Source organism: Macrotis lagotis, chromosome 1, assembly GCF_037893015.1.
Source record: "Macrotis lagotis isolate mMagLag1 chromosome 1, bilby.v1.9.chrom.fasta, whole genome shotgun sequence".
Taxonomy (NCBI): Eukaryota; Metazoa; Chordata; class Mammalia; order Peramelemorphia; family Peramelidae; genus Macrotis; species Macrotis lagotis.
The window spans coordinates 311,089,320-311,105,201 of record NC_133658.1 but is presented as its reverse complement, the minus strand read 5'-3'; the positions used below and the strand labels follow the sequence as shown (position 1 = coordinate 311,105,201).

The 15,882-nt window shown below is 33.3% G+C and overlaps 1 protein-coding gene across 3 annotated transcripts in view; it reads left to right on the top strand.

The window, feature by feature from the left end:
• Window positions 1-15,882, top strand: part of PHKB (phosphorylase kinase regulatory subunit beta) — a 256,778-nt gene that overhangs the window by 62,684 nt on the left and 178,212 nt on the right. For all 3 annotated transcript variants that reach the window (XM_074211412.1, XM_074211413.1, XM_074211414.1), the window contains 2 exons: window positions 2,272-2,379; window positions 14,285-14,365. In XM_074211412.1, coding sequence (XP_074067513.1) covers window positions 2,272-2,379; window positions 14,285-14,365 — 189 coding nt within the window. The remainder of the gene's footprint in view (window positions 1-2,271; window positions 2,380-14,284; window positions 14,366-15,882) is intronic.

Below are 15,882 nucleotides of genomic sequence, written 5' to 3'. Positions count from 1 at the left end.
TGACTAAAGATCTCTCTTTACTATTCCCTGAAGAGGTTTTTTATTTTTTGTTTTATTGTTATTTAAATTGCCAGACAGCATACCTTGTTAATCTTTAAAGTTTATAGAGTTGAGTTTTTTGAAATACTAAATTATCTTAACAGTTTCAAAACTCAAAGCATAGTTACATAGTTTCCCTTTTTAGTGTCTTTAATGATTTTAGTAGTTTTATCCCATGATATAATGATTACATTTAAATTTATGTTGAGTTTTTACATGTAGTGAGGATAGTTGTAAATGGCAAATTAACATATTTGCAGCAGCAATCGCTTTATAATATGTTAAACTCTTTGCCCTTTTTGATTCACATGGGATGACTAAAGCATGTTTGTGTTTTACTCCAGGAACATTCTCTTATGTATCCTGGAATGTTGCAGAGATCATAGAGAAAGAGGCAGAATAGTGTGAATAGAAAGTAGGGATAAGGAGTAGAGCAAGCATTCATTGAGAACTTGATATCTGCTTGGACCTGTGTTAAATGTATCTTCTCATTTCATCCTCCTTTGGAGACAAATGGTAGATCTTCTAAATATTGTCCACAATTATGTAGTTGGATTCTTTAAGAACAGACACCATAATGCTGTTTTGGGTCCTGAAGGAGAAAGAGCACTGGTAAAATATTATTTTGGGGAACTATATGTTTGGTTCACATAGGCATGATAAGAAATACCATGGAAGAAATTCATTAGAAGCAAAGTGCTTTGTAGCCTGCTCACATGGTACAAGGGAAAAAAACACCTTCTATGTAGTCAGAGGACCTGAGTTCAAGTACTACCTCTGATGTTTAAAACTTGTGTAACTGTGCAAGTCACTAAAATTCTGTGTCTCAGTTTCCTATTATATAAAATGAAATGAAATAAATATATTGTACTAAATTGACTCTGGTGTCCCTTTCAACTCTAAGAATAGGATTCTATCTGGGGTCTCATTTATAAATCAAGGATATCAATGGAGGCTTCTTAGAGAAAGTGATGTCTGAGTTAGAGTTTAAATGATAGATTATTCACCTGACCACTTGCTTTAAGTTGCTCAGATCTTGAGATCTGACTGGAATGATACTTCACTATCTAGACTATTTGGGAATGGGCAGCCATTTTATATGAGAGAGAAGTCCTTGCTTCCACCTAAGTCCTTATGTTCCATTGTTGTTACTAAGTTGTGTCTGGCTGAGCAAAACCATTTGTATTTTTCTTGGCAAAAATACTGGAATGCTTTGCCATTTTCTTCTACAGCCCATTTTATAGATAATGAAAATGAAGCAAGCAGGATTAAGTGATTTACCCCAAAGTCATACAGCTAAGTGTCTGAGACTGAATTTGAATTCAGATCTTCCTGAATCCATGCCTGGCACACTTTGTTTTGACTTTCATAATTGTTGGTCAAATATGTAAGATATATATATATCAAGATAATATTTAAATTTTTGTGGCTACCTTAACTATTAGAAAAGATCTGTATGATTAATATGACAAAATCTGGACCACAAAAATGCTAAATCATCACTTCAAGTTATACAAAGAAGAAAAATAATTTGTTTTTTATTGAGTAGATCATCCACAGCATGTCCTCAGCTAATGGAAAGGATTTGGTATTCAGAGATAAGAAGCAAATGACGGATTATTTAATATTCATTGAATGCCTATAATGTCATGTAAGATAATAAAAGGTGTGGTTCTTGTTTTCTAAGGTTTAGATAGTCTTAATACTGAGAAGCAGGTATGAGGAAAGGAAATGAATAACTTCAAGTGGAAACATAGATCAAAAATTGCGATCTACAGGGAGATACTGTGCACTGAAACCTTTGCTCTGTATAGAATTGCTAATGAATTAGAGTGAGTCAGTAACTGTTGCCTGAAGCACTTTCTTGTGTTACATAAACATTTGCAAATAGCAATGTACAATGAAATGGTAATCTATGAAGTTCAATGTTCAATTTCAAATAAGATATGAAACTTAGATAAACTGTAAGTACTATAATAACTATACTTGTTATATTTGCCAAATAATAACTTTTTAGTAACAATATTCACTGTTTATATTAAGCATTTAGGAACTCTTTCTTTGTATTGCTTACATTCACTCTTGAATGTAGTCCATTTTAGTACATTGCCTATGTTTCTTCTTTGCACTATTCATACTAGGAAATTTTTATAAAAGAACAATTGGAGGTCTCTAAGGTTGGATAAATGTTCAGATTTTCTCATCTTAATTTTATTTTGTTTTTGCTTACAGGTTCAGCAATTTAAACAAGATCCCCGCCCAACAACATGTCTGCATTCTATTTTCAATGTACACACAGGAGATGAAATCTTTTCCTATGAGGAATATGGTCATCTTCAGGTAAAAAGAAAATTATCTTGTATTAGTTATATTTAAAATTTCTGATGTTTGTTAATAATAGACTGTTGACAGTTTTCTTCCTTAAGAGGAATATATACTTTTAGCAGAGCAGTCTGTAGAAATGCATCTCTCTATGGAGAGAGATTTGGAGTAGCTGAACTTTTGAATTCTCATCTAGCTTTAGATCCTGTTATTTGAATACATGCATGTTCACCATAGAATAACCATATATATACTGCTCATTCCATCATTCTGCTTTGTGGTCAGTGTATGGCACTTGTTACAGTATTGTGGTCTCTTAATTGTGGGGATCCCCTTCAACAGTGCAGATCTCCTGAATTCTTCTTTACTTGTGTTGGTGTGGTTCTCAGGCTCCACAGGAGTAATTTCCCATGCGTTCAAAGGCATCCTCTAGTTCTTTATGCATCGTCATGGCTACTTAATGCTTAAGTACTTCATGCGGTACTTAAACTTTGTTACCTTTGGTATCTTGGCATGGATTTGAACACAATGTATTAAGTGCATGTCTTTAAGTGCTTTAAAGGAGCTGTCATCCCCATACCAAGATAAGATCAAAATGGGTACAGGATTTAGACATAAAAAACAATATTATAAGCAAACTAGAAGATCAAGGAATAGTTTACCTGTCAGATCTATGGAAAGGGAAGCAATTTATAACCAAGGAAGAGATGGAGAACATCATTAAAAACAAACTAGCTAATTTTGATTACATTAAATTAAAAAGCTTTAGCACAGACAAAACCATTGTAACCAAGATCAAAAGAAATATAGTAAATTGGGAAGCAATTTTTGCAACTAGTCTTTCTGACAAAGGACTCCTCTCTAAAATATAAAGAGAACTGAGTCAAATTTAAAAAAAAAAAGTCAAGCCATTTCCCCAATTGAGAAATGGTCAGAGGATACGCAAAGGCAATTTACAGATGAGGAAATCATACCAATCTATAGTCATATGAAAGATTGCTCTAAATCACTAATTATTAGAGAAATGCAAATTAAAACATCTCTGAGGTACCACCTCACATCTCTCAGGCTGGCCAATATGACCAGAAAGGACAATTCTCAGTGTTGGAAGGGATGTGAGAAATCTGGGACACTAATACATTGTTGTTGGAACTGTGAACTCATCCAACCTTTCTGGATAGCAATTTGGAAATGCCCAAAAGGCAACAAAAATGTGCATGCCCTTTGATCCAGCAATAGCACTACTGGATCTATACCCTGAAGAGATTATGAACATGGGTAAAATCTTCACCTGTACAAAAATGTTCATAGTAGCTCTCTTTGTCGTGGCAAAGAAATGGAAACTGAGGGAAAGTCCATCAATTGGGGAATGGCTTAAAAAACTGTGGTATCTGTATGTGATGGAACACTATTGTTCTATTAGAAATCAGGAAGGATGGGAATTCAGGGAAGCCTGGAAGGATTTGTGCTAACTGATGCTGAGCAAGATGAGCAGAACCAGAACACTGTATGCCCTAACAGCAACATGGGGGTAATGATCAACCTTAATGGACTTGCTCCTACCAACAGGGCATCAATCAGGCACAATTTTGAGATATCTGTGATGGAGAATGCCATCTGTATCCTGACAAAGAACTGTGGAGTTTGAACAAAGACCAAAGACTTTCTATATACCTTTAATTTAATTTTTTAAAAATTGTCTTATTATGTAATTCTGCTATATCTCATACTATATGTTTCTTCTTTAAGGATATAATTTCTTTCTCATCACATTCAATTTAGATCAATGCATACTGTGGGAATGATGTAAAGACTAACAAACTGCCTTCTGTGGGGGGTTGGGGGAAGGAAACAAGATTGGGGCAAAAATTGTAAAACTGAAAATAAATAAAACCTTTCTAAAATTAAAAAAAGGATCTGTCATTTCAGTTGTTATAGGTAGTTTCTACACTGTAAAGATTGTGTCCTCTTCATAATTTTTCACCCTATGTGATTCTTATACATATCTTCCTATAAAATCTAACACTTGGGATCTTCCCAATTAACTTTACAATAGTTTATTTGGTCTTTTGGTCTCTTAATCTTATAAATGTACTAGTGTAGCTTTGGGGCTCCCCATTGATTATCCTTTACTCTCAATGAATGACTGATATCCCCACCCTAACTTTATCTCTGATATCTTTTTCACTACTTCGTGCCTATACTTTTTTATTGGTAATATGCTCCAGTCTGTTTGGGTGACCTATATCTCATATTTTTCAGTATTTTTGCTATAGTCCATGACTCATAGCCATAATGCATCTCCAGATGACTATTAATGCTTAAAAATGAATTTTGTTTTAGGGAGAAGCTCTAGGTGGGGTTTGGGGGGAAGTCGCTAAAAATGCCGAGTAGTTCTTTAATTGAAATCAATCTCACATTCCTCTTTGTACTCAATTATGGCCCTAATTCATTGTCCAATTATATTTTTATCCTAATGAATGTTCTTATTGACTCTCTCTATGAATTTACTATACAATTGTGTAATATACTAAAGCAGTGGTGTCAAACATGTCCACAACATTCCCAAATTTAGCCTGAACAAGATTAAAATGTAATTAGGAAAAATTAAAGAAAATAAATAAAATACATAAATAGATATTAATCCTAAGTCATAAGGCCCACAGGGATCTTCATATAGTTTAGTGGGTCCCATTCTCTGTTTGCGTTTGACCCCACTGGAAAAGAAAATAAAATTCTTTTATACATGATTTTTCCTCTGTGAATTACCATGAATCATTATAGGTCTCATTATGTAGGCTCTTCAGGGATTTTGAATAAAAAGAATCAGCAAATGGACATCCTCAGACATGAATGTCTAGGGAACTTCACAATCTGACAGATCTATTTGGAAAAAATGATTGAAGAATGACTTATTCAGATTTTGATATGGACCCCAGAAATAGTCTGACAATACAAATATTTTGAACATGAATTGGGTATCAGCTGGAAAATTGTTCAGTGTTTTTTTGTTTTATTCAAGCATTTTATTTTCATGAGACACACACACACACACAGACCCCTTTGTATATTTCCATTCTACTGCACGAACTTTCTTTCCCCCTCATCTTTTTTTAGAGGTCATCAAGTTTAGGTGACTTACTCATGGTCCATAGCTAATAAGTGAGGCTGGATTTGAAGTCAGGTCCTCCTGATTTCAGAGTTGATGCTGTATCCACTGTGCTACCTAGCTGCCCCATGAACATTCCCTTTTTTTCAGATTAGATTGATATTTTATTTTATTTTTCCAGTTACATGTCATGAAAGTTTTCCACTATTCATTCACTTGCATGTTTATAATTTACAGTTTTCTACCCACCTTCCCTTCTCACTTTTCTCTCCTCGGTGAAGAACAGTCTGGTAAAAGTTGTATGTACATTTGTGTTTAAAGTGTTTACATAAAAATCATTTTGCGTATGAAGAATTAAGACTAAGGGCAAAGAAAGAAAACCATAAGATAGGAAGTAAAAATATAAGAAAAACTTTAAAAAAGTAAACATAATATCTACTTAGATTTTGTCAGGTTTTTGGTTGTTTTTTACCCTGCTCTGGATGTGAATGGTGTTGTTTATAACAGATCTCCCAGGGTTGTTCTAGATCACTGAATTGCTGAGAGGAGCTGCATCTATCAACTCACAATGGTTTTTGTTTTGGTTTTTTAATTTAAGGCAACGGGGTTAAGTGACTTGTCCAAGGTCACACAGAGCTAGGAAAGTATTATGTGTCTGAGGCCGGATTTGAACTCAGGTACTCCTGACTCTAGGGCTGGTGCTCTATCCACTGCACCACCTAGCTGCCCACAATGTTTTTAATATGTACAATGTTCTTATTGTTCTGCTCCCTTCATTCAGTATCAGTTTATGTAATTCCTTCCATACTTCTCTAAAATCTGAACATTCATGGTTTCTTATAGAACAGCAGTATTCATTGTTTATCATTTCCCCAATTGATGGGCATCTCCTCAATTTCCAGTTCTTTACAACAATGAAAAGAGCTGCTATATGTGGATTTTTTCCCACTTTTTTATGAATTTTTTTGTATATAGGCCTAGTATTGCTGGGTCAAAAGTTTTTATTGCTCTTTGGGCATCATTCCATATTGCTCTCCAGAATGGTTGTATAGTTCACAATTCCACCAACAGTGCATTAATGTCCAATCCTCTCACAACCTCTCCAACATTGTTCATTTTCTCTTTTTGTCATCTTAGTCAGTCTGATAGTTGTGAAGTGGTTCCTCATACTTGTTTTTCCATAGGGCTGTATATAGCTTTAATTTTTTTCATCTGAAAATTGCCTGTTCATATCCTTTGACCATTTATAAATTGAGTAATAATTTGTAATCTTATGAATTTCATTCAGTTCTCTATTTTAGGAATGAGTCCTTTATCAGAAACACTAGTTATGAAAATTGTTTCCTAGCTTTCAGTTTTCCCTCTAATCTAATCTGCATTGGTTTTATTAGGGAAAAACCTTTTTTATTTAATATAATCAAAATCATTCATTTTGCAATTTATAATGTACTTTATTTCATTTTTGGTCATAAATTTCTTCCTTTTTCATAAATCTGACAGATGAAGTATTTCTTGTTCTTTTAATTGGTTTGTGGTTCACCTTCTATGTCCAAATTGTGTATCCATTTTGACCATATTTTGGAATAGGGTATGAAATGTGGGTCTATGCCTAGTTTTTGCCATACTATTTTCCAGTTTCCCAGAAGTTTTTGTCAGATAGTGAGTTCTTAGTCTAGAAGCTAATGTCTTTGGGTTTGTCATACAATAGATTACTTTAGTCATTTACTACTGTTTCTTTTGTAACTGTTCTAATCCACTGATCTATACTCTATTTCTTAACCAGTACCAGACAGTTTTGATGACTGCTGCTTTATAGTATAGTTTTAAATCTGATACAGCTTCCTTTGCATTTTTTTTACTTCAGTTTCCTTGATACTCTTGACTTTTTGTTGCTCCAGATGAATTTTTTTACTATTTTTTCTAGCTGTGTAAAATAGTTTTTGGTAGTTTAATTGGTCCTGAATAAGTAATTTAGTTAGAATTGTAATTTTTATTATATTAGAATTTTGGTCATGTTGTAAAAGAAAACTAATAAAAAACCTCCAAGAAAAATAAAGTAAAAAAGTATGCTTCACTTTGTATTCAAATTCCATCAGATTTTATCTCCAGGAATGGATAGCATTTTCCAGCTTAAGTCTTTTAGACTTGCCTTGGATCACTGTATTGCTGAGAGTCTGAGAATTGCAAAGTGATTCACATATGATCATCTTGCAGTATTGCTGTTACTATATGCAACATTCTCCTGGCTCTATTTATTTGTACTTTGTTCATGTAAGTCTTTTGGGGTTTTTCTGAGAGCATATTATTCATTATTTCTTAAAGCACATTATTTCTTATAACACATTGCATTCATATACCACAATTTGTTGAGCCATTCCCTAGTTGATGGACATCCCCTCAATTTTCAATTTTTTGCCACTTAAAAAAAGAGCTACTATTGATATTTTTGTACATATAGACCTTTTTCCTTTTTGTTTTTTAGCTCTTTAGGGATATAGATCCAGAAGTGGTATTGCTAGATCAAAAGATATATGTGGTTTTTCTAGACCTTTGGGCATGGTTTCAAATTACTCTATATTATGGTTGAATCAGTTCACACTTCCCTCAGCATAAATTAATGTCTCAATTTACTTACATCTTCTCCCTTTGTTTTTTCTTTTCTTTCCTACTAGCCAATCTAATAGGTGTAACACCTTAGATTTTAATTTGCATTTCTCCAAACAGTAGTGATTTAAAGCATATGGCTTCATATGACTATAGAAAGCTTTGATTACTTCATCTGAAAATTGACTTCATAGCTTTTGATCATTTATCAATTGGAGAAGGAATTATTTTTGTTAATCAGTTCTGTATATTTGACAAATGAGACCTTTATCAGAAACTTCAACATTTTTTTTCAGTTTTGATTGCTATTTCCCTCAATCCGATTTCCTCCCATTTATTCTATTCTCTCTTTCTTCTTTCATCCTGTCACTCCTCAAAAGTGTCTTATTTCTACCTTCTCCCCCTCCCCATTTGCCCTTCTGTCTATCAGCAACCCTTTCTTCTCTTATCCCCTCCTCTTGCTCATTTTCCATAGGGTAAGATAATTCTGTACCCAATTGAGTTTAACAAACACTTTAAAAGGAAAAGAAAAGTAATTCAGCAAAAACATTTAAAACCCATCCAAAGTACATCCACAATTCCATACCAGGGTCCCTCACTATACAATGAAGGAAAGAAGTTTTATTGTCTCAGTATTAAGTTTGAAAATTATAATAATTTTTGGTTTCATTTTGTATGAGTTTTTTATTTGTATTTCCATTTCTCTTCTTTTTTTATTGTGATATTTGGTACAATCTTTTTGTTTGTTAATAACTTCTAATTCTTCTTTTGAGAACCATTTCATTGTATCAACTGAAAGATAGCTGCTGCTGCTACTACTACTACTATGGCTGACACCTCCAAAGCCTGCTCTGGTTTTTTCCTGTGTAGGCTCTGGGCTAACCTCACCCTGGTGTCCCAGACTTATGCTGACCTACTTGACTGTCTCAGGCTGAAAAAATGTATCTCTCTGACCTTTTGTAACTTTGCAATTTCAAAATTTGATTTGGGGAATTATTTCAAAGTTGTTTGGAAGGAATGTTCAGAGAGTACAGTTGTCTTTCCTCTATCACCTTGGCTTCACTCCTCTTCCTAATTTTTCAAATTGTATACTCAATCCATCGATGCTTTATCTTAAAGTACTTTTTTTTAGAGAAATTTTTTTTCTTCTGAGGAATGCATTAGCTGTTTCCTAGAAAATTTTCTCTTTTGTGTCATCATTATTCTTTTTCAGATAGGTCTTATGTCCCTTTACCTTGTTCTTTGACCAAGTCATTCTTCAGGGCATCTTTAAGTGCTCCCTGTTCCTATTCACTGTTTCTCCTTGTTTTCCCTTCATAATTCACACAGAGGTAAGCCCAGTAGTTAGTCTGAGGAATATTATTGCAACTCTTCTTTTTTTCTACTCTGATATTTAAGACAGAATCAAACTTGAAATTCTGCCCCAGAAACTGATGAAACTGTAATAGGAAATTGTTAAAAAAAATAATACAAGGTAGTCCAAAAGAGATATTAGTTTGTGGTTTTCTCAGTTAGTCTGCAGCATATTATTAGAGTTTGACACCACTGCTTTAAGATAATTTAAAATCGTTAGTACCCTAAATCATTTTTTGTCTCTTGATCTCCTTTTATTCTTTTATCTTTAAATTAATTTTCTGAGATAACAGCCTATAAACAAGAGAGAATTGTCTTAGTCTCTTGGAAAATTATACTTATCAATCAATCAATAGTTGATAAATATTTATTCAGTACCTACTTTTTCCCATACTTTGCATAAAGCACTGGGAAGACAAAAAGAGCTAAAAAAATAATCTCTGCCTTCAAGGAGTTTGCAAACTAATAATTATATGCTTTTATCCCTGTTTTCAAGTATTTCTCAAATCAGTCTGCTTATTTATCTTTGTTTCTAGGAATACCCTAAATGACTCTTGAAGATCTAACTTTTTCACTGATAATTAGACATATCGTTGCAAAATATAGTTTTGGGCTCTATCTTGAGATCTTTTGCTTTTTTTGTGTTGTCTTTTTCAATTTTTATGCCTCTGAGTTATTCTTGACTGATTTTAATTATTTCTGAATAGTCAAAGTTCTTTCTTGTATGATTTGCAAAATGTGTTTTTTGTACCCAAATATAAATTGTAAATTTAATTACTTTGTTCCTTATTATGGTAAGCCTGGATTTTTTTTTTGATACTGATCTGTTAGGATTTTATTTGATTTTGATTTAGGTCGATTAGAATTTTGTTATTCGAATTCAGTTTGTTGTAATATTCAAAGGTACTGCTCAGTTTTCTTGTATTGTTTCCTACATTGTGGTATGTGATGTTTCTAATTCATTTTGTTCTTCTGGATAGCCTATTATTTTTTAAGTTAATTAATTATTGCTTAATCTGTCAATCACTTTTACTTGTGCATATATATATATATATATATTAAAAAGATTTTTGCCTTTTGCTTTTCTTCTACCAAATTTTCTTCTTCTATCTTTGTCATCCATATCTGTTATTCCCTCACTGACAGCCTACTTTTTTTTTTGTTTTGTTTTTAGGTTTTTTAGGTTTTTGCAAGTCAGTGGGGTTAAGTGGCTTGCCCCAAGGCCACACAGCTAGGTAATTATTAAGTGTCTGAGGCCAGATTTGCACTCAGGTACTCCTGACTCCAGGGCCAGAGCTTTTATCCACTGTGCCAACTAGCCGCCCCTGACAGCCTACTTTTGGAATAGATTCTCCCTTTATGTTTTTTTTTATTCTTTCCTAACTGCCATTTGTTTTCTGATTTAAATGTATTCTTATTATCTTCTTTTAAAAATATTTTAAATTTTTTACTTAAAACTTTTATTTAAAATATTTAAATATTTATATAAAAATCCTTGAACAATTCTTACTGTTATTTGGGAAATTTGAAGAATTCTTTTTTACTGAAAACTGCAATTAGGTCATTGAATATTAATAATATATTTTATTGATGCCATTTGTCTTTATATAACAGTAATTTCCTATTATTAGTCTTTCCTTCACTAAATTGAATCTTTATAGCAAAGAAAAAGAGTAAACCAAGAGCAGTCAATGTAAAATGTATACACTATTTTTTCTTAAAAATAAGTGCTAGTTCATTAGTTCAAATGTGAGGGAAAGGTGTGTTATTATTTCCTCTAAGAGCTCTAAGTATTTCCATTATTTTCCACTTAACTTCCTCTTATAGTTCTTTTGGTTTTTATTGCTATCATTGTGTAGTTCTTCTGGTTCTCCTCTGTGTGTTACTTCATTGAAATTTATATTTCTTGGAATAAATCTTATTTCTCATTTCATATAATGCAATAATATTCCTACATTTATATACCATAATTTTTTTCAACCTCTTCCTAAAGAGTGTTCACATGTTTTGTTTCTTGTTCTTTACCAGAATAAACAGTGCTGCCATGAATGGTTTTCTGTATATCAGATATTTGTTTCTGTCCTTAACTTTATTGGATTCTATGTCCAGTAGTTAAATTGCTAGGTTAAAAGACTGACTCACTCAAGAATTTTTTATTTATTTTCTTTCATAATATATTTGTTCATTACGTTCTGATCTCTTTTTGAATTTTTATGCATTCAGATAATAAACATTATGTCTACTATATGCCAGGCACATAATGGGGTAGCTCAGTAGTGCCATAATGCATAGAGCACTGGAGCTGGAGTCAGGAGGACTCATCTACCTGACTTAAAATCCTACCTTTAGACACTGAATGGCTATGTGGCCCTGAGGCAATTCATTTAACCTGATTTGCTTCAGTTCTGTATCTGTATAATGAGCTGGAAAAGGAAATGATGAAATCATTCCAGCTTCTCTGCAAGGAAAACCCCAAATAGGATAGAATCAGACACAACTGAAAATTTCTTCATGACAAATGCACCAGACATTGTTCTATGTGATAAGGACATAAAAAGATGTAAAAGAGTCCTTGCCTTCAGAGATATCACAATCTAAAGAGGGAGATAGACAAATATATTCAAACAAATTATATTAAAATAGGCAATGTTTAAAAAAAAGGGGGGAGGGTGCTAGAATTAAGCACCAGAATTGAGAAAGGCTTCTTCTAGAAAAAGAGGTTTTAGTTAGGACTTAAAGGAAGATAGAGAAGAGAAAGCAGAGCATTCCAGATATAGGGAACAGCCAGAAAAAAATGGCAGAGCTGAGAGCAGGAGGGTCTTGTTTGTGGACCATCCAGGAGACCAGTGTCACTGGATCAGAAAGTATATGGTAGAAAATAAGATATCACAAGACTGAAGGTAAAGTGGTAGGTCTCGATTGTGAAAGTCACAGAGCATTTTGCATTTGATAATGGAAGTGATAGGAAGCCTCCAGAGTCTTTTGAGGAGTAGGAGAAACAGTCATTCCTGAACTTTAGAAAAAATGAATTTGGTGACTTAAAGGAGGATGGATTAAAGGTGATGGGGGGAGAGACTTGAGGCAGGCCAAGTGTTGGGGGGACTGTCCTAGAGTTTTGGCAGGGTCAGAAGACAGAAGAGAGTGTATTTAATAGATTTTGCAAAGGTTAACTCAACAGGCTTTGAATTTGAGGGTGAGAGATTGTTAAGGGATCAATCCAGACTCCTGTGAAGGACCTGGAAAACAATGTTACTTTCTACCCTAATAGATAAGTTGGGAGATGGGGGTGAGGAACATTTAGTGGAAAAGAAAATGAATTCAGTTCTGGATATAGTAAGTTTATAGATTTATTCTGAACATATTGTTTAAGATACCTGAAAGATAGTTGGAGTTGTCAAATGAATATAACACAGTAGTTTCATGAGGGAAGACAGCAGAGGCTAAGGCTTCATATAGAATGTCTTAATCTAAATTTTGAAGGAAAGCATGAATTTCATGAGGCAGAGATGAGAAGAGAGAACATGGGGGAACAGCCAGTTCAGATACACAGGGTGATGAAATTCTGTTGGAAGAGCATTAGGATTCAACCAGGATGAAATGGAATGAATGGGTTGCAATTTGCATTACCTGCATTAATGAAACAATAAATCTATTATGTCCTATAGTATCAGAGTTTAGAGGAATTTTCTCTATTTGGTAAGGCTGGAAAACCCATTAGAATTGGGTCAGTTTAGAGACTATACAAATATTTATTTAACTCAAGCTGGGAACTACAGTAAACAATTACAATGTCCTGTTGTACTTGTTTAGACTCATGAAAACTTTAGAGAATCTTTGAACTAACGTTATCTGCAGAGCAAGTCTGAACAAGGTCGCTCAGGACAGCCTGAAGAAATTCATAGTAGTCATGATCTCTGAAACAAAGAGGTATTCCCATGCTATGAATGTGCCCTGGAATGGTCTTACTTACATATTATGTGGGACCATTTGGTTTGATGGATTCCCTGCCAGAACATTCAATAAATTCTCTGTGGGTAGGACACAAAGGACACAAAAAGGTGCAATTAGGACTTAGAGAACAGCAATTTTCTTTACTTCAAGTAAATATTTAAATGTCCTTGTCACTTTCACTTCTCTTTTCAGCCTTTCACAGATTTAAGAGAATGTTATTCTGTTAATGTAGTTACATTGGTCATTGTTTCTTGCTCATGTCCTCTGCTGCTATAGTTTGCCATGTGAGAATACTGTTTTAATAGACTATTAAGTTAAAATAAGAAAGTAACTCATATCTCCATTAATATAATTTATATTATATTTTGTCCTGTTGATTAAAATTAATACATCCCTGCAGGTAACTACATCAATACTTTATTCATGGAAAGTCAGAAAGATCTATTTTCTAGATGTATGTCCTACTGTTTATGTCAGTACTAACATGTTAATATGTCATTTACCAGTAACTTTTTCATTTATATATGTACATTGAAGATAATTTGGCACCCTCTAATGCCTATAGGACAAAATTTTAATCCTAAACAAAAGTACTTTAAATCTAGAGTTTGCAAATAAATCTTTGAAAACAAATGTTGTAGTGACAGCTTTTAACAACATTGCTTGAAGCAGATTTCCTAATCAAATGTCACCCATCACTACAATTCTGTTATTATTATAGCATTATACAAGAAAGTATTTTTCAATGAGTTTTGCCAACAGATTAATCATGTTTTAGGAGAAGGGAAACTTTATTTGCCACTATTATCACAAATGGCTTCAAATTTTACCTTTTCTCTTGCTTTCATAATACATTGTCCTGGATATCTCCTCTTGACCTTTTTTCATGTTGTCATTTTATTTCAGATAAATGCTGTGTCCCTTTACCTGCTTTATCTTGTGGAAATGATTTCCTCAGGACTTCAGATTATCTACAACACTGATGAGGTAATATTGTCTAAATTTTTACAGGAATAAAATGTATTTTTTAAATGTATCTCACTTGTTTTTTGTTTGACTTATTTTGTGTAGCATTCAGTTGAGTTATTTCTTTTATACACATGTTCATTCATCTGAAGGTATATAACAAGAAAGTCTGTATATTTTTAGAATACATAACAGGTTGTAAGATTTTATTGCTGCAAAGACTGCATTCAATATGGTCTGAAATAAAAATGTGTAACTTTCTCAAAAATTTAATAATGATAAAAGGGTAATAACTCCATTGTATTTTTCCTTCTCTTCTTCGTCAGACTTCATTGCTTTTATTGCTTGGGCTTTTAAAATTAAGAGAAAAATTTTATTGGTATCATATTGTGTTCTTATTTTTGCTGTTTGGGCACCAGCAGAGTGTTTGATAGTTTCCAAAAGACAAATACCAGGTCTCTCCTTTTAGGTCTATATGAACATGAAAGTAAATGTTCATGACACCACATATATAGTCTTATTTATTCTTAAATTTATGCCTCCTTTTCCTCTGTAAAACCCCACATTTAGAACTCTGAGTTAAGAGTGATGAAGGCCTTGTTAGAGTTTATCATCTGTAAATATTTACTAATTGATTGCTTGAGTTATTTTCTGATATTGAGCATTCTTGAAAGGCTATATAATACATTAAACACCTATCTGTTCATGGAACAGTCCTGAAAAAAAGAGAAAGGAAAGAAAAGAAAGAAGAAGAGAAGTAGAAGGAAGATTCCTCTTCATTAATTTGTCTTTTGTTTTTCTTTTTTTGCAAGGCAATAGGGTTAAGTGACTTGCCCAAGGTCACACAGCTACTTATTTATTAAGTCTGAGACTGGATTTGAACTCAGGTCCTCCTGACTCCAGGGCCAGTGAACTATCCACTGTGCCACTTAGCTGCTTCCTGTTCATTAATTTTTAAAAATCTAAAATTGTAGTTTACAATCTGTTAAATCTTCTTTCAGCTCCTACCATCAATGCAATACTGATTTAATAGGAAAGGAAGAACTCTTCAATGAGAGAAGAATAATTTAAAATGGGTGGGGTTTTTTGCATTTTCATCTTCAAACTAGTGTATGCTTTGATTGTATTCATTTTGGTGACATATATTAATAACTTATTATATGCACAGTACTGTATTAGGTATTGAGGTTGCAAAGATGAAAAAGGACAAGCTCTGTCTTCAAGGAGTTTCTATGTAAGTGTATACATACATAGCAGCCAGAGTATTATATTCAGTGATTAATTAACAATTTCCCAACCATCTGATTAAAAAATGGATTTAGGATCATTCTATTAGGATTCAAGACTCAGCCTCCCTCATTTATAGTTGTGACCTTGGACAATTTAATCTTTTTAGGTCTCAGTTTCCTCATTCATAAAATGGGACGAGTGGATTAATTGATCATTTCAAACCTGAAATCTGTTTTCCTGTCAGCCTATGTTTAAGGTCTCATGGCAGAGTAGAATGAGCCCTGGATTTGTGGTCCTGGTATTGATAC